Here is a 21,847-nt window from a genome sequence, read left to right as displayed (position 1 = left end):
AAGATGAGGAATGAGTTGGGAAGTCACTGTTAAAACACATTAGGAACATGTCTAGTTCCTTGGCACAGGAGGCTTGGGGCATTGGAAAATGCCTGGGTGTGACCAGATTCCAGGGTGTGTCTCAGGAAGTCATAGGAGAAAGTTGTTTTACACATGCATAGAGTGGTTTCTGATAGTATTTTTGAAAGGAGAAACTTAAATTAGAAGTTTCTTTGATCCTGCACTAGCAGAAGAGGAAATACAAACAAATAACTAAATCCACTCCTGCCTCTGCTTACCTTGATTCCTATCCTAGTATTTCATTTGCAAAACAGGCCCAGCCCTGTCTGGCAGAGCTTTCTGACCTCACCCACGAGGGGTGATTTATAGCATGGTGATCTCAGGTGTTGTTTATGTGATGCCCAAAGGAGTAAGGAAGTCTCAATAAAGAGATACTATAGAACATCTTCAGCCAGGAAGCAGAATCCCACTTCCAAGCCAGGCTGAGCTTTTAAGATGGCCAGAATGAAGTATGCACATGAAGCTTAGACAGATCAACAATAATGGAGACCCTTAAGCACAAGTAGAGTGACAGCTGAGATAACCTCTACCTGTCCTAGCTTTCAGGCTGTAGTTCACCCAGGTCTTGGCAGACTTCTCCTCACAGCCTTGCCGCATGTGTCTCCTCTATAGAAGGAGACAATTCTGCTATATCACAGATATCCCACAAAGCATGATTTTGCAGATGCTCTGGGACTTGCCAGATTGCACTTTCCTGTTAGCATGTGGTTGACAGCCTATTAAACTGTTTCTCTACATTCAGTTTCCATACCTGGTAAAATGGAGCAGGTGGTGGTAACCAGTGTCTACTGACGGGGCCACAGAGAGAACAAAATAAAATTCAAGTGATGACTCAGCCCAGTGCCTGGACTATAAGTGAACCATTTAAAACCCATTAGAAGCCTCTGACTACTTGGTTTAAAGAAAATGGCCCCCCAGGAGTTTAAAAGAAGCAGATTAGATTGAGAATGTGCTACCTGGGGCTGGAGAGTGGGGATAAGAGAAATCCAGGCAAAACAAGTGAAAGATCTCCATCACTCTGATGGGCCCGTGAGTGGGTCAGCAAAGCTCTGAACCAGAATCTTCAAAGCAAGGGCACTGCTTGTTGGTGCCGACGTACATACCCCAAGCTTCCAATGTCATTAAAATGTCTATTTCTGTATGATTTCACAAGCAGTAGTGGCAGATTTAACACACCTTTAAAAACTTGTCCATTGAGTAATGTGTGTTTGACAGATAGAAGCCTTTCCCTGATCAGAAGGAATGGACAAATTCTGGTCCTTTAGGGGCTCATCAGGCAACTCTTCACATGGCCCAAGATGGGCAACTTTGCCTCCTAGATATTTTTCCCTTGATTTAAAAATAAAATTTAAAGGGAGATTAAAACCATGTGTTTCTGGAAATTTACACATAGTTCATCAAATCTATTGTTTTCTGGGCAATGTTTGAAGTCTAATAAGACTAATGAGAATTTTTTTTTAAGTTTTTTTAAAATTCTTTTTTTTTTTTTTAAGGAACACGAGAGGCTTTGAAAGCTGTTCCAAGAGTAAAAATAATAATATTAATAATAAATTGCTCAAAACTCTCTAGCCCTGCAGGTTCAAAATTGACTTATTATTCTGACCCCAAGAGATTTGAATTATTACTGGAGTTCATTGTCTCTTGTTATGGGGCTTTACAGAAAAGAGAAAGAGGCCACATGGAGGGTCACTAAAATTCGTTATGAGGTTTGCTTCATAGCCATGGCTATATCCCTGGAGACTTCCAGAACCGTCTCAGCCTGAACTTAGGCAGGAACCTCCACCCCGACCCTTCCACTCTCAGTGTGGCCCTATCAGTAAGTCGAGCTGGCTCAGAACGCTGGAGCCAGAGCCCTCCTGGAATAGTTCTCTTGCAGGGCTCACACTCTAGGTTACATAAGTGGGTGCTGTGCTCTCAGACACCTAAACAATGCCGTGGAAATAGAACAACTTTGGTGAGTGCAGAAAACAAAACCCAAACAAATGAAAAGCCAACAGCCTTGACTCCCCTTGAACTCTCACGTACGTTGTTGTCTGACGACCTCTTGTGGTGAAATCTTTGCCAGCACGTGTGAATCAGTGCTTCTAAACCAAGACATCCCTTGCTACATTTTCCTACACTCTCTTCCCCGCTGTTTTGTTGGTCATGTTAAGCAAGGAACAAGAATCAGTTGCAAGCACCCAGAATAAAGTGGTGCATGTGCCTGACCGGCTGTAACTGAGCAAATGTTACCTGGTGTTTTCTCTTCCAGGGAGCCTCTGATACATTGCCTGTAGCAAGAAACAGGAGCCAACATGAAGGGAAACATGCCATCTGCCCTTGCTTTCATCCTACTTTTTCTCAACATCGGCTTTCTGAATGGTAAGAGACCCTCTTCTTACTCTCCTTGCCTCGAGTGCTTCTTGGGGGGTAGAGGCTGTCTCGGTCTGTTGCAATGCAGTTATGAGAAATGAAAACGTTCATGTCATTTGCTGCTACTAAATTATTTGCCACATTTCTGCATTAAAATTAATGCCAAATCTTATCACTGTGTTCCCTCTCTTCCACACCCGTTTTGAGAGTAGATTGAAAGGGCACTGGGGATGCCAGGACCTGAGTTCCCATCCAGGTTATAGTCACTAGCTGTGTGATTTGAACCCCTTGTCTATCTCACTCTTTTTAATTTCTCCAAGGGAGGATAGTGATATCTCACAAACTTCAGATGAAATAATGTATGTGAACATACCTTTGAAAAACTATAAAGGAATTTAAGCGATTGCCATTACAAGGTGGAAAACAGGTATAACCACTTTCAGTGTGGGCGCTAATAAGAGAAACAAAAGCCACAGCTAAATTAAAAGGCATGTGATTGTCTACATAGGTTTCCACATCTATTTCTATGTACTTCTGGGGGTGTGTACTTACGAATGCATCCATTTACACACCAACTGCTTACGGTACCTAATTGTAAATGCTTCTGTGTCTGTATATGTATGTGTGTGTGTGTGTGTGTGTGTGTGTGTGTGTGTGTATACCAATTGAGTAACCTCAGTGTGTTTACATATGTGTATATTGTTGTGTGTATGTGTACCGCTATATATTGTCATCATTATGCCTTTGTGTGTATTTCTGTCTGGATATATTTTACATGGGTGTAATGTATTAAGTGTGTACTTACTTCTGATGTGGAATCTGTGTAGGCAAGTGTTTGCATTTTTTGGACCTGTATAATATCCCTTGTGTCTGTTCACTGAGACAGTCCATAAAGTTTGTTTCCTCAAGGGGCATAAAAATAACATTCGACTGGTTGTAATCTCACAACCTTACCTTTTCCCCTTGGGTTTCCAGTAAAAATGTAGAAGAGATAAGTTCAGAGGGAGGGGAAAGAGAGGGAGAAGGAGAAAGAAGAGAAGAGGAACAAAAATCATGATAACCCGTGAAAGAAACTCTTAAGTACTCAAGTAATCAACAACAGCCCTGTCCAACTTCAAGTAGCCTCACTATTGAGCTACAGAGTTTGAAGGTTGGCTGTAGACGAATTTCTAAATGGTCTTTTTAAATAAAAAAACACGGAGCCAAATATAGGGGTGAAAGCCTTAGATCAGGGAAATAGGGAAAGCCATCAGGCAACCTTACCTCACCAACTCTGCAGCTTCCAAATGCGAGCTACTTCCTAATACACGCCTTTATTGCTTTGCTGTTCTGCCCTCTCATTGGCTTTCTTAGCCCAGCTACCTCTTGTCACTGTCTGTCTGTACAGATCTCCAGGTCTCTATGGTTGGTACTGGGATTAAAGGTGTGTGTCACCATGCTTGACTCTGTTCCCTAGTATGGCCCTGAACACAGAGACCCTGCCTGATGATCGGATTAAGGGCGTGTGCTGCCTGACTTTTTATTTACTTGAAATGGCTGGCCTTTTCCCCTGATCTCCAGGCAAGCTTTATTAAAGCACAAATAAAATATCACCACATTTCCCTTTTTTTTGTCTAATAAAAATTAAAAATAAATTTTAAAAAGTTATAACTAATACATGAAAAACTATATACAATAAATATATACAATATATACAAGCAATAAATACATCAACAATGTCTAGTCTATTTGCATTTGACAAATTCAAAGAAATTATTCAATTATCTATTCTATTTTGGTGAGTCCAAAATGTACCTAATTCACTTTCTATCCTAACTTATATTACCAACAGAAAACTATCTTATGATGTCTTTCAAACTGATACACAACACCTCTTAGTGAGTTTCTTTTCTGAATTTCTTAACAAGAAAAACTGTAACTATAACTATCTATTCTTCAACTCCCTCAGAGACACAAGAAGGAAATAATATTACCTAGTAAAACATGAAGTGCAAACAAGCGACTTCCAAAAAAAAAAAAAAAATGTGAGTTGACAGAAACAGTCAGCTGCCTGGACAATCACCTGACTTTTCTCTGCATGTTGGGGCATCATCTTCGGCCTATAGGCTTAGTGTATCTGACAGACTCATTTGTGAAGTAGGATGTACACAAGGCCTACAGCTCGACTTCACATCCAGTGAGAGTATTTCATGTACCAAATAAACTTGAACTCCACCAGTGTCCTGTCATGATTCAGGATTTTAAATTCTAGAAATTTCTGGTGTTTTTGGAATTCAGCTGCCCATTCTTCTCAGCATGTGGGTGGCTTCATCTCAGCATCCCATTCTTCTTGGCTTGTGGGTGGCTTCATCTCCTTTATTAAATGCCAGTCTACCATTGAGAGGTTAGACTCCGTTAGCCTAGTTACTCCTTCAAGAATAACTGTTTCAGCTACTGTTCCACTGCACACTAGAAGCCATCGGCCCACTGCCTGTTCAGCTACCTTCAAAGAAAGGGGCACTGTGCCTTTTCCAGACTGCAAAGTCACTTCAGGGATGGTGCCATATTGTCCTAGCCTCGGAGGACACCTGTTGCCAAAGCTGCAACCACATTTGTCTTGGCAAAGATCAGAAGTCCATTGTTTTGTGTCCTGTTTGTCCATTTTGGATAGCATGCTGTCAGCAGTCGATGCGAGGGCACTTTGTTGCCCAGTGGCTAACTTTTGCCACAATCAAAGTTAACTCCACATGCATTTTCTTCAATGCCTATATCTTCTCTGAAGTAGATTGGTGCTGCCAGGAGCCGACATGTCTCATAGTCATTAAAAAGAATCTTATGTTATTAAAACATTTAAATGCCATATTCTGTAGCTCTCTAAAGGGTTTGAAGATGACCTGTCTATCTAAAGCACATCTCCACTTGACCTTGAAAACATACCTAATATGACTATAAATTCAATTATAATATCTAACTACTAACTTTCATTTCTTTATATCCTAATAGTTGGTAATAATAACACTCAAAGATTAGCAAATTGCATTACATTGTTAAATGAACTGTATAGGTACAATATCTTGAACAAGACTAAAAGTATATGTACAGCATTTTCTAACAATATCAATCTCAATATATATAATTTATATATAATATGTAAAAATTCAATCCAATGTAAAGTATTTAAAACTAGTAGTTGTCTTTTAAAAGTAGATTCAATAATCTACCCTTTATTCTATCATTTCTGTATATCTTTTCTAATAATCTAGCTCTTATCTATATCCTCTTTTTTCTTTTCTTTTTTTTCTTCAAACAAGAACCTTAAATCTAATCTCCTTTGTTTAGCCCTTTCCTTGACCATTAACATCAACAACTTGTAACCAACCATCCTAAACAATGACAATTATCCCAAACCCAAAACCCACTGAAATACCAAAAACTACCCACCCCACCTCTTGGGAATATGGGCGTCGTGTTCTTAAAATTACTTCCTGCTGTTTGGGAGTGAAGGCATCTTTAGGAGATCCTGAAAAAAAATTGGGGGTTAATTGTCAAGTTCAAGAGTAGTAGCTGTATCATTTGTTGTCCAGCTTCTACATAATGCCAAAGTGCTGGGCTTATCTCAAGTCATCACTCGAATAGTCTGTGAGGCTGGATCATCTCAGCTAGCCATTTTGATATTGTCCTGAGCAGTTTCTAGTCCAAAGCTGATCTTTTGGTGGTGTTTGTCAGCGTAGTGGAATTACTATTGTCCATATGGAATCGTCATTGTGGGGCCCCATCATCGTTTTGGAGAATTCAAATTTGCTCTCAGGCCTGGTCTTGATTCCCTGCAGAAAACTGATAGAGACTCCAACACAAAAAAAAACATGTATAGGCAGCTAAATGAAGCCTATTTTCTAGAATTAGTTAGTACTCTATATGACCATTAATATCATTATGAAAGTTTAAAATACGTATATATTAATCTTATAAATTTTGATATAAAATTCGTACCATAAGAAAAGTTTAAAGAATCAAAGGAGAACCAAAGAATTGAGGTTAGTGGCAATGGAATAGTCCCTTAATTTTTTGGTTTTTTTCTGTCCCATATCAGGTGGCTCTTTCTTCATACATGATACAGAGATTTTTGCATTTTCCTTTTAACAACATGCTTGGGTTTTTTGGAAGTTGCTCACAATGCTCTTCCTATTTACTTAAGTAATATTATATCCTTCTGAGGTCTTTGATGTAGTTGAAGACTAGATAGTTATAATTTTCCTTGGTTATGATAAAAGATAAATTAGATATGAAACTTCAGCTCACAAATATAGGATAAATAGAATATTTTCTATAATTTTGCCAAATACAAATAGACTAGATATTATAATTATAGTTCTTGCTTGTTAACTGTTCTATTATATGTAATTTTACTATGTTAAAATTAAAACCTTCCTTTTTGATTAGACAGAAAAGGGGAGGTGCTGTGGGATGTTCTGTATGCTGTGAATATGTGTTGCTCTGATTGGTTGATAAATAAAATGCTGATTGGCCAGTAGCCAAGCAGGAAGTATAGGCAGGATAAGCAGACAAGGAGAATTCTGGGAAGAGGAAGGCTGAGTGAGGAGACACAAACCTGCCGTCCAGGGAGTAGCATGAAATGGCACACAGGTAAAGCCACAGAACATGTGGTGGCAACATATAGATTAACAGAAATGGGCTGAGTTTAAGTGTAAGAGCTAGTCAGTGGTAGGCCTGAGCTAATGGCGAAGCAGTTTTAATTAATATAAACCTCTGTGTGTTTACTTGGATCTGAGTGGCTGTGGACCAGGTGGGACACAGAAAAACTTCAGCTACAGTTGGCAGTGATAGTGGTTTGGATCTTAGGTTTTGTTTGTTTGTTTCCTTGCTTGCTTGCTCTTTGATTGGTTGGTTTTTATCAAGACAGGATTTCTCTGTGTATCTCTGGCTATCCTAGATCTCGCTCTATAGAGCAGTCTGGCCTCAAACTCAGAGGTCCACCTGCTTCTGATTCCTAGCGCTGGGATTAAGGACATGCACCCACCATGCCCTGCTAGTTTGGAAGTTTTTTAATGAATATTTCTCTCTACATCACATGTTTCTCCTCACCCATAACAGAAACAAACAAGAAAAAAGAAACCTTATATTTTTGCAATGAGTCTTTTACAACTTCACTATCCTGACAAAGCCTTCCCTGGAGGATGAGCAATTTTCCAAACATTGGTATACACAGATTCTTTTCAGCAGTTCTGTGAGCTCCTGTCACACTCTGTTATCACTGACTGGCCAGCCTTCTTTCCATGACCCCATCTGGTGCACCATCCTAAACCATTCATTAAATTCTTCTTCCTGGATAGATTGTATACCGACCCACTTTTCTAATCCATGATCCCTTTGCCATGATCTTCATGGCATGCTCTCCTGGACTAAAGTTTCATCCTGAGAGCCTACATGAAAGGTTGAATAAATGTGGGGAAAGATTTTAAAAAAAAAAAAAAAAGTAAAAGCCCCCTGAGCTGCTAACACCAATTTCTGAAAGAAAACTCTTTTTACTCCTGAATTTAGCATTGGATCTTCAAGTGGGACCAAAAAAAAAAAAATAGGAAAATGAGATATACTGTCAGTTATGGTTGGCCTCCCAAACTAACAGCATCATGACAAAGTTACAAGGTTATTCTGTTCCTCTTTCAAGCAAGAGAATTGAAAATCAGCTTACCAAGAGCTTTGAAGATTAAGCCAGTGAAAAATCTCAACCCCTTGGCCACATCACCTCCTGCAGACCTTCTCACTTCTTATGCTGACAGTGGGAACATCCCTTATCTAACCATGGTAGCTCAGAGTGGAACTACTCCCTATCCTACCTCTTACCATACTGCCTGCTTTGTGAAAATCCACAGAACTACAGGGAAGTTTTGAGTTACCTACTCATAAAAAGAACCAAAGGGAGGGGGGAAGAAAAAAAGAAAGAGGGGATGGGGAGTAAATACAAAAGGAAACTAAAAACCAAGATTCAGAAAATAGCAAAAGGAAGAATTAGGGGATAGTGAAACTAAACTATAAGTCTGTAGAGTTCTCAGCCACAGGTAGGACATCTATATTACACACACACACACACACACACACACACACACACACACACACAGAGCTCAGGAGCCATTTTGGGAGAGGGGATAGAAGGCCTGTGAAAGCCAGAAATCAAGGAAGACTGGAATGAAACAGTGACTTCTGCACATGGCAGGACCACTAGACTCATAATTTCACAGTAGCTGAGGTTGTGTGCAGATGGCACAAGATTAAGCCAGTCAACAGTCCAACATGGAAGGGCTCCTGAGTCCCCATCCCCAACTGAAACACTATTGACATCTGACAACTTCTAGGGGATCTTCAAGGTCAATCTAAGTGTATAGCCCCTGTGTGTCAACAAGACTCCAGTGGATAACTAGGCTTACACTTAGAAGTTTATAAAAATACAGATCAGACTCTCTCTCTCTCTCTCTCTCTCTCTCTCTCTCTCTCTCTCTCTCTCTCTCTCTCTCTGTGTGTGTGTGTGTGTGTGTGTGTGTGTGTGTGTCTCACTTGCTCGCTCTGTGTGTGTGTGTGTGTGTGTGTGTGTGTATGTCTGTTAGAGAAAGAGAGAGTTTGTAGGGATAAAGGCTAGAGGTAGATCTAGGAAGAGTTAGGGAGGGAAGTGGGGAATGAATATATTCAAAACACATTGTATGCATGCATAGAGGTTCCAAAGAATTAATAAAAACATATTTTTTAAAAACTGAATCACTCAGCCAAGGCTGTACAGAGTCAAGGTAAAGAGGAAAGCAGAAAAGGAGAATGCAAAGGAGGGAGAAAATGACCAGGGACACCCAGATAAAGGGCCATAAGTGATGCAGATAAAGACAGGAGTAGAGTTAACGCTGTGGGAATGCCAGAAAAGTACAGATTCCCGATCAGAGAGGAGACATGCCACAAAGCAATGCACTAACTATATACCCAGGTCACTTGTCACTGGGGAAGCATGCTTCAGATGGTAACACTAATGCCATCTAGACTCTGTGGGAAGAAGAACTAGATACATAGTCTCCATATGCATTCATCTCTCTCCCCTCCCACTCATCTTCATTGAAATTTTTGTCACTGTATCTCATAAAAAGTTTTTGTTATTTCCATCCGAATATGCAAGCATACACCACAAACCACCATCATCTAAGTGCCCTGCTAGCAAGAGAATAGCACAGAGGAATGTAGTTGGATGCTGATGCAGTGGCCTTTTTGAACAACGGGCCAAGGCCTCATCACTGGCCAGGGTGCCAATCATCTGCCTCTGTTACCAGCAGCTCAGTTAAGCAGTTGAATGGACCTCAATATCAATTCTAATGGCTTATGGCTATTTTGTTTTAGGACAATCACCACCTGGAAAACCTGAGATCCACAAATGTCGTTCTCCTGACAAGGAAACATTCACCTGCTGGTGGAATCCTGGGACAGATGGAGGACTTCCTACCAATTACTCACTGATTTACAGCAAAGAAGGGTAAAAAGCTCTCTTCCATCCTATCAAACCCCACCATAGCGCTCACATGCTCCAGACCCAAGTTACATTAGTTCTTATTATAAATTCCACACTTTCCTGGATATGTATCAATAAGGCTCATACCACAAGGATGGGGATCTAATGTCTCTAGCCCATCTTGTTCTGTGAAAGCATTTTACAGACTCAGTCTTCAAATGCACATTGACCAGTAGCATTATAAAACTAACCAAGTTTCCAAATGTCTGTCACAAATTTAGATTACAGCCCAAGTTACCATTTCCTATGGGTTGCCTAATCTTAGCTGCTCAGCCATAACCACATGACATTTGTAGGGTTTTTTTTCTTAGTTAATACACTACTTTTACAACATAACAATTATATAAACTGTGTGATTCTTGGCAGCCATGGTACATTAGGTTTTTCGAATGTGTTTCATGCCCAAGGGAAAAAAAATAACATTTAAGGAAAAGAACTTGAGGATTTTTTTTTTTTTTAGCAAATTGCTGAATTAAAGGATACAAGTCATGGGAGAACACATCTGTAATCCTAGCATTCTATAGGCAGAGGCAGGAAGATCACAAATTCAAAGCCAGCCTGAGCTACATAGAGAACCCCTATTTCAAATACAACAAGAGAATAAAATTCAAGATCTCCTAAAGGCCAGAGTTAAATGTAACATTGCCAAGACGGCAAAATAAGATCATCTCTAGATGATAATTTTGATAAAATCACAATGAGACTCCCCTAGAAATCTTAAACAAGCTATAAGAATGTTAGTCTAGCAAAAAGTACACTTCCGTGTCTTGGACCTAAAAATAAAATATGTATTACTGACGGAGACAGTCATGCCACTTTCCAAGGACTGCTTGTATACAAAGCTGTCCTTCCATATGGGATCCAAAGAGGCATGACACAAATATTTAAAGGACCCAGAATTGAAGCATCCTCTAACACCTGTGTGGTGTGAGTGGAGTTGAGGCTGTTAAAATATGAGCAACTTCATGAGCCACGTGGGGCTGAAATATCTCCTTTCAAGGCCACTTCACTCTGTTGCTCACTTGACCATCTAAAGTGTACTGACATCAGTGCGTCTTCTCCTAAATCCTTTTGTTTAAATGTAGCTCAACATGTTTGCATGACCAACACTGCATTATGGATGATCCCATAATATGAATGTATGCTAACAAAGGTCCCAATTGCCTGAGGTGATCCAATGGCAATACCATTGGTCTGTGTGTACCTTGGCCACTGGTAACTCAGGAGGACAAACCACAGGGTTCATAGAGACACCTTCAGGAAAGAAGGGTTAGTGAGCAGCGGAGAACTGAGATGCTAAACTAATCTTTCCGCCCGTTCTTCCAACACACTTCTTTCCCTCGCTCCCAGCTGGTATAGTTAGAGCACCGAGCCACTGGGATCCATTTTTCTGCTTCCATTCTTGTACTTTGAGCACCTTATCCCCCAAATCCAATAATATTAATCTATTAATAACAAAAATGAGACTCTTGTTTTCTTATTCACTCTTAATGCGTTACTTGTTGCAGAGAGAAAGACACCCATGAATGTCCAGACTACAAAACCAGTGGCCCCAACTCCTGTTTCTTTAGCAAGCAGTACACTTCCATATGGAAAATATACATCATCACAGTAAATGCCACTAACGAAATGGGAAGCAGTGCATCGGATCCACTTTATGTGGATGTGACTTACATAGGTAAGAGGAAAGGAAGTGGGTGAGGAATTTGTTACTGTTATGTTATGTTATGTTATGTTATGTTATGTTATGTTATGTTATGTTATGTTATGTTATGTTATGTTATATAGTAAGCAAAAGTCTAACTCAGTTTGGGTCTTCCTGGCTTATGTATGGATCCTAGATAAGAAAGGTGAGAGAACTCACAGTATCTCTGTCGGGCAAGCATTTTGCATCAACAGCATTGATTCTTGACAGCAAGGTTAGTCCTTGGGATCTTTGAGTTCTCATGTTTTCCCTCAACTCTAATCTTAGTGTCTTAAATCCAGTGTGTGTTCTGCATGCTTCCTTTATTAATAGTTCCCTCAGCCCTCTCCCTGCAACCATGTTGCCTTCTTTACCAGCCAACTCAAATTCCTTTTCTTTTTGGTGGGGGTGTGCTGGAGATGAAACCTAGAGATGGACATGAAGGCAAGCATTCTCCCACTGAGATATACCAACAGCTCCAAACGTCTTTCTTTTCTTTCTCCTTGTGGAAGACAGGGATACTCTTCAGAAATGAAGGTCTTTAAAAGCATCTTCAGGTTCTGAAACCACAGGAATCATTCCAAATACCTTGACTGAAATTCAGCTCTCCACAATATCATATCTACTTCATTCTGAGATATTATTAGACAAAGACTGGTGGGGGTAGTGGGACTATAGTTTAATGATAGAATGCTGCCTAGTATAAGTTTTAAAAAAACCCTAGGTTCAAATATTCCCAAAATATAATAATAGTAGTAGTAGTAGTAGTAGCAGTAATAATAACAACAATAGGAAGTAGGTAGTAAATGGTCAAAGATTACAGTCACTTATATATTGTTTGTAAAAAGTATTCATAAAGCAGAGCAGTAGATCTGAGAGAGTTCCTTGCTTTGCATGATGAGCATTATGTAGCAGGGCAACTGGACACAGCTGCAATGGCCTTTATGGTTAACCCAGACAATAAATAGGCTCCTAGGAGAATAGATAGGATGAGGAGAATGAGGTTCTTATTTATCTTAGATAATAATTTATGAAGCAGCTAATAGGTTTGAAATTACTCAAGCCTTCCCAATCTAAGTAATTCCACTCAACAACAGAAAGCAGGCTGAGACCATACAGTCATCACACATCTACCTCCCAACTTCATGTCCTCATTTTTGTTTGTTTTTAAGAAATTTTTTTTAGCTGGGCAGTGGTGGCTCATGCCTTTAATCCCAGCACTTGGGAGGCAGAGGCAGGCATATCTCTGTGAGTTTGAGGCCAGCCTGGTCTACAACATGAGTTCCAGGAAAGGCGCAAAGCTACACAGAGAAACCCTGTCTCGAAAAAAAAGAAAAAAGAAAAAAAGAAAAGAAAGAAATTTTTTTGTTCATTTTACATGCCAACCACAGATCCCCCTCTCATTCCTCCCACTCACCCCCAGCCTTCTTCTCCCTCCCCCAACCCACCCCTCATTCCCTCCTCAGAAAAGGTAAGCTCTGGGAGTCCAGGTGAAGAGAGGGAAGAGTGATTATATGAGCAAGGGGGATCAAGATCATGATGGGGAAATATACAGAGACAACTGAACCAAGCTCATGGGAACTCACAAACTTTAGACCGACAGATGTGGAACCTGCATGGAACTGGACTAGGCCCTCTGCATATGGGAGACAGTTGTGTAGCTTGGTCTGTTTGAGGGGACCCTGGCAGTGGAATCAGGATCTATCCCTGGTGCATGAGCTGGCTTTTTGTAGCACACTACCTATGGTAGGATGCCTTGCTCAGCCTTGATGCAGGGGGAAGGGGCTTGGTCCTGCCTCAACTTGATATGACATGCATCGTTGACTCCCATAGGAGGCCTTACCCTTTCTGAGAAGTGGTTGGGGTGGGTAGAAAGAAAGTGGAGGGGGATACTGGAGGAGAGGAGAAAGGGGAAACTGTGGTCGATATGTAAAATAAAATAATAATAATAATAATTAATAAATAAAAGCTGCTTCTGGGTTTCAAACAACAATCATGATGGAATGTGTGACATTAGACCAGTAACTGTCCCTCTTTTGGTTTCTCTTCTACCAAAGGGGCACAGTAATACAGGTGCATGACATTGGGGGAGGGGGTTAAATGGTGATTCATTCTTAGAATATTATTTTAATTCAGGGCATGTGGTGTGCATTCAAGAAATGTCAGGATTTTGCTAGTGGGAATTCGATGAACATTTGGTAATGGTAATCCTCTCTAGCACTTTGCTTCTTCCTGTTTCCATGGGGTCTTCATTTATCATGGTCTCTTTTTCCTTGTTCTCTCTCTCTGTTCTTGATCCAGCTGGGATCTCCCGCTCCCCTAAGCTCTCTTTCCCTCGACCCTTGCCCTTCATTACCCCCCTCACGTCCAGATTGCTCATGTAGATCTCATCCATTTCTCTGTCATTGGGTGATCCCTGTGTCTTTCTTGGGGTCCTGTTTTCGAGGTAGCCTCCCTGAGTTGTGAGTAGCAGTCTAGTCATCCTTTGTTTTACATCTAGTATCTTCCTATGAGTGAGTACATACCATGTTTGTCTTTCTGAGTCTGGGTTACCTCACTCAGGATGATTTTTTCTAGATCCATCCATTTGCCTGCAAACCTCATGATGTCATTGTTTTTCTCTGCTGAGTAGTACTCCATTGTGTATATGTACCACATTTTGTTTATCCATTCTTCAGTTGAAGGGCATCTAGGTTGTTTCCAGATTCTGGCTATTACAAACAATGCTGCTATGAACATAGCTGAGCATGTGCCCTTGTGGTATGATTGAGCATTCCTTGGGTATATGCCCAAGAGTGGTATAGCTGGGTCTTGGGGGAGATTGATTCCCAATTTTCTAAGAAAGCGCCATATTGATTTCCAAAGTGGCTGTACAAGCTTGTGTTCCTACCATCTGTAGGAGAGTTCCCCTTGCTCTACATCCTCTCCAGGATAAGCTGTCTTCAGTGTTTTTTATCTTAGCCATTCTGACCGGTGTAAAGTGGTATTTCAGAGTCGTTTTGATTTGCATTTCCCTGATGATTAGGGATGCTGAGCAATTCCTTAAATGTCTTTCAGCCATTTGAGTTTCCTCTGTTGAGAATTCTCTGTTTAGCTCTATAGCCCATTTCTTAATTGGACTGTTGGGCATTTTGATGTCTAATTTCTTGAGTTCTTTATATATTCTGGATATCAGCCCTCTATCAGATGTGGGGTTAGTGAAGATCTTATCCCATTCTGTAGGCTGTCACTTTGTCTTGTTGACTGGAGACACACACCTTTAATCTCAATACCAACTATAGAAGACATGGAGGTCTGTATAGAAAGGCAGTGACGAGGAGGTCATGTGGTTGGGTGTACAACCAATGAGAAGGCAGAACAGAAAGTCAATAAAAAGAAAGATACACAGGAAGTAGGTCTCTTTGGAGAGGAAGGATGACAGTGGCAGCGAAGGGTAAGAAAGGTTTTTTAGTATCAGCTCTTAGCTACTGCTCTGACCTCTTGGGCTTTTAACTCTGCATTTGGCTCTGTGTTTCTTATTTAATAAGACTGTTACATCTACACTGTTCTCCACAGGGAGTGATGTATATTTTGAGTGTAGAATATAGCTGATGAACTAAAGGCAAAAATCTGTAAACTTGTTACCTGCAAAGTTATAAAAATGAATGAGTGATGCTAAAAAAGGTATGCAGACTTTCAAGGAGATGGTCGCTCCTAACTAAGGAAAATAAACTATTTCAAATTCCTTTTCCAATAATCTCCTATACCAACTTTGACTTGAAATTCCCATCCCAGTTATTAGCACATGGTCAATGCCATTAAGGGAAAAAAATGTGAATATGTATATGAACCAGACTGGTAGAAAGTGGAGCATACAGCCAAAGCAAAATCTCAGTTGCTTATTTTTGTTACTATTCAAACCCCATCTTCAAGTACAAACATGATTGATCACATATTAAGAGTAAGAAGGTATTTATCATGTTCTCTAAAAGCTTATAATCCAGTGGGGAAAGTGGGCTGATAGAAAATGCAAGCCATGGTAGAAAACAGTAGGGTCAAAAAGAAGATCCAAGCTATGAGGGAAACTAAAATTTCTTTTGTATCTACAGTTGAGCCAGAGCCTCCTCGGAACCTGACTTTAGAAGTGAGACAGCTAAAAGACAAAAAAACGTATCTATGGGTAAAATGGTCCCCACCCACCATAACTGATGTGAAAACTGGTTGGTTTACGATGGAATATGAAATTCGATTAAAGTCTGAAGAAGCAGATGAGTGGGAGGTGAGTCAAACAGACGCTTATTGGAGGAGCCATGTCCTTTTGGTAAGGATAAACATCTCACAACAGAGTAGATAATTTCCCCAGTTACATGCCCACCATGTGGGCATCCCCTTGCGAACATAGCACTGCTAGATAAAGAAACGTCATCTCCCTTCTACTGAGATTGAAAGATGTTAATATTCACAAATCTACAAAGACAGTTGCTTGTACTTCCCAATTTACCTTCCTAAGTATATCTCAGACAAAATGTTCTGGAAGAACATAAACTATACTGAGGCTGGAGGCAAGAGAGTCAGTTTAATATGTCCGTGGTCAATGTTTTTAAAGAAATGCTTTGTAATACTTCAGCGTAAAATGATAGTGCCACTATTATAGGCATTATGGTATTCTACCCTCTGTCTTTTGGAAATGGGACATTTGCAAACATAGTCAAAATAATAGGATCACACATTTTAAAAGGTAATTAAAATATCTAAATAAAATATAGTGGTTAGTCTATTATATTTTAATCCTCCCTGGCTCAGTTTCTTCAAAAATATCTTTAACAGCTGGTTTGTCCAAACCAAAGTCTACTCCAAGACAGTTTTGATGTAGTAATAAGAGGCTACTTGTTCATAAGGATGTCCCACAATCTTCACTTTTTATTAGTTCTTTGTGCAATCACTTAGCTAATATCTATGCCTCTGTACTGTCTGCAACCAGACTTTAGATTTGAGGACTTGATTAGATTCAGGTTGAATCACATGTAACTCAACATACTCTATAAGTAATTAGTATGAACTTCATACTATATTCATCATCATCAACAACATCATTATCATTATCATCAGGAGGCATGAGCCATCTGGTTGACCTAGTATAAATGATACTAAATTTGAGGTCTAGGTTAGGGAGGTAGAAACCTGATGTCTCCTTTGCTAAATAACATTTTATTTGTGTAAAATCACTTCAACATACATGAAGACTTGTTTTCTTCTACCTAGTACTTTTTACATCAACTAGTAATCCTTTAAATCAATCACTTTATTGGAATTTGTAAACTAATAATTTTATTGTCTCTTATGTGTATGTGTTAATTTGTTAACAAGAATCCTGTCTTTCACTAAGTAAAGTGGGAAGGGGTGGGAATTGTCTTTCTGAAATAGAGTTCCAAATGAAGACATAGAAAACCTTTTAAATTTTTGTGAGACAATTTTTTAAGAAAAATTTTTTATTCATTTTACATACCAATCAAAAATCCCACTCTTCTCTCCTCCCATCCCTCCAGTCTCCCCATTGTGAGACATTTTTAAGAGAAAGAAAAGGATGGAATAGGGTAAGGAAAACAGGGCATCCTCTAAGCACAGCCATGTCTACCTAACTCCCTAATAACTTAAGATATAAAAGAAAAATATCTTTCCTCATAACAAGAGTCAGAGGTGACTTCCATTTTTCTTGTTGTTCCTTAGACCCATTTTACGGGGCAGCAAACACATTTTAAGGTTTTTGACTTATATCCAGGACAAAAATACTTTGTCCAGACTCGCTGCAAGCCAGACCATGGATACTGGAGTAGATGGGGCCAAGAGAATTCCATTGAAATACCCAGTGGTGAGTGTTTTGACTGTGTTTTTTCCTATATTTATAAGTATTACTAGCAGTAAAACTTCATGTAATAGCTATTAATATAGAAACTATTTTTAGCCTTATTTAGAAAAGTAGGCAGAGATATTATTATCAACTCTTAATCTAACAAAAAGACATTTGGAAAAGTTATATTATTGCCTGAATTATAGTTGGTAAACACACTAGTTTCTAGAGTAAAGTTACAGGAATAAGTCTAGAATGTCGTCCAAGGACTCGTTGGTCATTCATTCTGACCTCCCTATTTGACTTACAACTACCTACTATTGATGGGTTGCTTTTCAAGTAAAGAAATATAAGTAGAAAGAAAAAATCTTGAGTCCAAGAGTTTCATGTGTTATATTGGGTAATTGGTTTTTAATGATGATATTATGTATGATCAAAGCTCTCTGGCTGTTTTTTTTTTTTAGACTTCACCTTGAAAGATACAACCGTGTGGATCATTGTGGCCATTCTCTCTGCTGTCATCTGTTTGATTATGGTCTGGGCAGTAGCTTTGAAGGGCTATAGGTACTATACTGTCTCTCAGTTCTTCTTTCAGTCATTGTTATTGGGAATAATGACAAAAAAAAACCAAACACTGATATAAAGATGATGGAAACCAACAGGCAGCCTAAACACCTTATTTATCCACTAGTGCCAGTACTTTTTCTCATACAAAAAAAGAAATCTTTTATCAGTGGTTTGTTTAAGTATTAAAATGTGCTTATTGAATCCAGTGCTCTTTCCATAAAATAGGGAATTAGAGCTATAAAATTGTGGAAATTTGGCTCAAGCAGCTAACATTGTAAAAACCAAATGGAACAAATAATCTAGTAGCTTGAAATTAGCATTCAAAAATTAGCCAGTGAAGGTGTAGTGTATGTCTCTACAATTACCTTTCTCTTTTACTCCTACTTTAATACAGTCATAGAATTCAACCTTTTATAGCCCATGCATCAGTTATTTGGGAATTGGGGTGGGGGTATCTCTTTCAAATTTATAATGAAAATATGAGTCATTTATCCACTCTCACAAATTGTTTTATAGCATGATGACCTGCATCTTTCCACCAGTTCCTGGGCCAAAAATAAAAGGATTTGATACTCATCTGCTGGAGGTAAGTGACAGAAGCAGAGAATGTGATGTGACTCACCGCTTGGTGATAATTAAGTTTATACATGCACACTCAATCCTCATCAATCCATCCTGGCCCTCTTGGTCATCTCTTTCCAGTTGCCTCTCCTCATCAGCACGTAGGCTAACAGAAGAAAGTGTTTGGGATGAGTGTGTTAATCATCACATGCTAAAAGTCAGAGAGCAAAGAGAGAAAGCCAATAAACACTCAAACTCATGGTGAGGCTTGTTACATTGCCCATTTTGGGCTGCTCCCAAAAATGGAGATGACTGTTTTGTTCAAATGATGAGTTTAGAAAGAGAGCAGATATTTTTAACTAGCTCATTACCACCATCTCCCTTATACATGAGTCCGAGCTTCGACTTGAATGTTCTTTATATAAGCCTCTGTGACAGAATTTTCCATTGTCCCCCATGCTCCATTTGAGTAGTCAGTAGATCAGTACTCTATGGGCTGGTGTTTTTCAAAGCACACTAGATTGATTTGAGACAGAATTAAAACATTTCTTTCTGAGTTGAAATGTATAGTTTAATCTACCTTAACAATGGTGTATAAAAAAAGCCATCACCTGTATATAAAAGTAAATGCCAGTTAATGCAATTGCCACAAATTTAAGCTTATAAGAATGTAAGAAGTAAATTTGATTTGTCTTTCAAAATCATTTTGATTGTAACTATTACAGCAAGGACTGAGATAAGGACTTTGGGCTTCTGGGCCAATGGTCTTACCCACTATTCAGGCTAGTATTGACCTTTTTAAAACCAACAGGAATGTCTCAGCTAAGCAAATTACCTAGTATCTGTCTTATAGCTCAACCTACTAGCCACAGAGACCTAATGATAAATGGCTACTTTAAGGTTACACTTTTTATATTCTTTTCTTAAATTACCTCTAATCTTCAAAAGAACCCTTGCAGATAAATGGTATTACTCCCATTATAAAATTGGAGAAGCTATCGTCCAGAAAGGAGAGCAACCTATCCAAAGTCATATCTACCTGATAAGGGATAAAAGTCAAGACTTAGCCATATGACCTAAGTCAGAGGACTGGGGATAAGAGGGGAAGAGACAAGAGACCAGAAGAGGAAAGAGAGAAATAGGAGTAGAGAGAGATAATGTGGAACAGGAGGAAGAGAGGGAAGGAGGAAGGAGATGAAAGACATAGAGAAAGAATAGAAAAAGAGGACAAAGGAGAAAGGAAAGGAGAGGTGGAAAATAGTAAGAGGAGGAATGTGAGGAGGAGGAGAAGCCAGAGACAAGGACCACTCCACTGTCACCACACCCCAGAAAGTGGTGCAAGACGACAGGAGGCCAGCCACTACATCTCGGAACTTCTCTGCAGTGACAACCAGTGTCAGGTGTATGCACAAACACTACGACTTCAAGTGTTTCACAAGACATTTTCATTTCATAGTTACATGTTTATCGTACATTGAGTAGTATAGTACTTACCCCTGAAGTTCAAAACCACTATTAGAGACAAAGAAAAATTATGAAAGACATAAAGAAAAGTATTTGGTGAATAATACTCAAAAGATGCTTATAGATGGCCTGATACACACGTCTGCAGTCTGGGGGCAGGGGGGAGGAGCGGGGGGGGGTTGGACACTGTGAGAGTGCTCACAGAAGCCTTCTGCTGAGCAGGAGGAGGTGGAAAGCTTCCATTCCAAGACTAAGCAAGATGCACATGGCTGCTGCCCCAGAAACAAAGCCCCTTTACTCTTCTCAGATACCACTCAGCTGTGATGCCAAGAGTGGCATGTGCTGAAGCTAACGGCCATCTCTCCTTGTGTCTATGTTTCAATAGAAGGGCAAGTCTGAAGAACTCCTGAGTGCCTTAGGATGCCAAGACTTCCCCCCCACTTCTGACTCTGAGGACTTGCTGGTGGAGTTTTTAGAAGTGAATGACAGTGAGGACGTGCAGCTAATGCCATCCCATTCCAAAGAGTACCCAGGTCAAGGTGTAAAACCCACACACCTAGATCCTGACAATGACTCTGGTCATGGAAGCTATGACAGCCATTCTCTTTTGTCTGAAAAGTATGAGGAGCCCCAGGCCTACCCCCCTGCTTTCCACATTCCTGAGATCATTGAGAAGCCAGAGAATCCTGAAGCAAATATTCCTCCCACCCAGGACCCCCAAAGCAGCATCCCCTATTTTCATTCAGATGTGTCCAAATCTTCAACATGGCCTTTACTGCCTGGCCAACACATGACCAGATCTCCTTATCACAGCATTGTTGATATGTGCAAGCTAGCTGGAGGTCCTGTAGATACACTTGCCTCTTTCCTAGACAAAGCAGGAAAAAATCTTCTAAAATTTTCTAAAACCCTCAAGACTGGAGAGGAAAAAGAGGTGGCTGAGCAAGAGGAGATGAAAAGCTTCCATTCTGAGACTAAACAGAACACATCATGGCCCCTGCTCCAGGAGAAAGCTCCCATTGTCTATGCTAAACCCCCAGATTATGTGGAGATTCACAAAGTCAACCAAGATGGAGTACTATCGTTGTTCCCCAAACAGAAAGACAACAACCAGGCGGAGAAGCCCGAGGTTCCTGAAGCCAGTAAGGAGTATGCCAAGGTGTCTGGGGTTGTGGATGACAACCTCTTGGTGTTAGTGCCAGATTCACGAGCTCAGAACACAGCTTTGTTTGGGGAATCAGCCAAGAAGGCTCTACCATCGCTTGAACAGAATCAACCTGAGAAAGATCTGGCCAGCTTTGCTGCAACCTCAAGCAACTGCAGACTCCAACTGGGCAGGCTGGATTACCTGGATCCTACATGCTTCATGCACTCCTTTCACTGATAGCTAGACTTATGGAACGATCGGCTAAAATGTGATGTTTTTTCTTCAGGTAACACTACAGAGTCATGGAATAATGTGGTCTGCTAGCGAATGTTACAGGATGTGGGTAAAATAACACTACTTCACTCCTTTTCATGTCGTGTTCAGCACTTGCCTCTTTTCAACAGCTGATGTCCAGAACAAATCGATCTTGTTTCCTGTGATCCTGTGATTTGTAGACTTTCTCTTTGCTATTACTATATATATATATATATATATATATATATATATATATATATATATATATTATATGTGTTCAATGAAATAAAAGCACATTGCCTACCATTCTTGAGGGATGGTGCCAGCAGGTATAGCCACTGCAATAGATTTGGCATGTGATAGAAGGTATGAAACACTCAAAAGGACTTAGCA

General features: G+C 39.9%; 1 protein-coding gene across 3 annotated transcripts in view; it reads left to right on the top strand.

Annotated features, from left to right (window-relative positions):
* The window catches only part of Prlr (prolactin receptor), a 175,641-nt gene that overhangs the window by 134,764 nt on the left and 19,030 nt on the right, over positions 1–21,847 (top strand). For 2 of the 3 annotated variants that reach the window (XM_059276330.1, XM_059276329.1), the window contains 8 exons: positions 2,312–2,421; positions 9,781–9,913; positions 11,458–11,627; positions 15,722–15,891; positions 17,340–17,481; positions 17,925–18,024; positions 18,544–18,613; positions 20,438–21,620. In XM_059276330.1, the coding sequence (XP_059132313.1) occupies positions 2,355–2,421; positions 9,781–9,913; positions 11,458–11,627; positions 15,722–15,891; positions 17,340–17,481; positions 17,925–18,024; positions 18,544–18,613; positions 20,438–21,436 (1,851 nt within the window). In that variant the 5' untranslated portion in view covers positions 2,312–2,354 and the 3' untranslated portion in view covers positions 21,437–21,620. Of the gene's footprint in view, positions 1–2,311; positions 2,422–9,780; positions 9,914–11,457; positions 11,628–15,721; positions 15,892–17,339; positions 17,482–17,924; positions 18,025–18,543; positions 18,614–20,437; positions 21,621–21,847 lie in introns of those variants that run through there. The other variant, XM_059276332.1, reaches the window with a different exon arrangement.

Source organism: Peromyscus eremicus, chromosome 11 (assembly GCF_949786415.1).
Source record: "Peromyscus eremicus chromosome 11, PerEre_H2_v1, whole genome shotgun sequence".
In the NCBI taxonomy this organism is placed as follows: Eukaryota; Metazoa; Chordata; class Mammalia; order Rodentia; family Cricetidae; genus Peromyscus; species Peromyscus eremicus.
The sequence above is the reverse complement of the archived record's forward strand: the minus strand, read 5'-3'. Positions and strand labels throughout refer to the sequence as shown.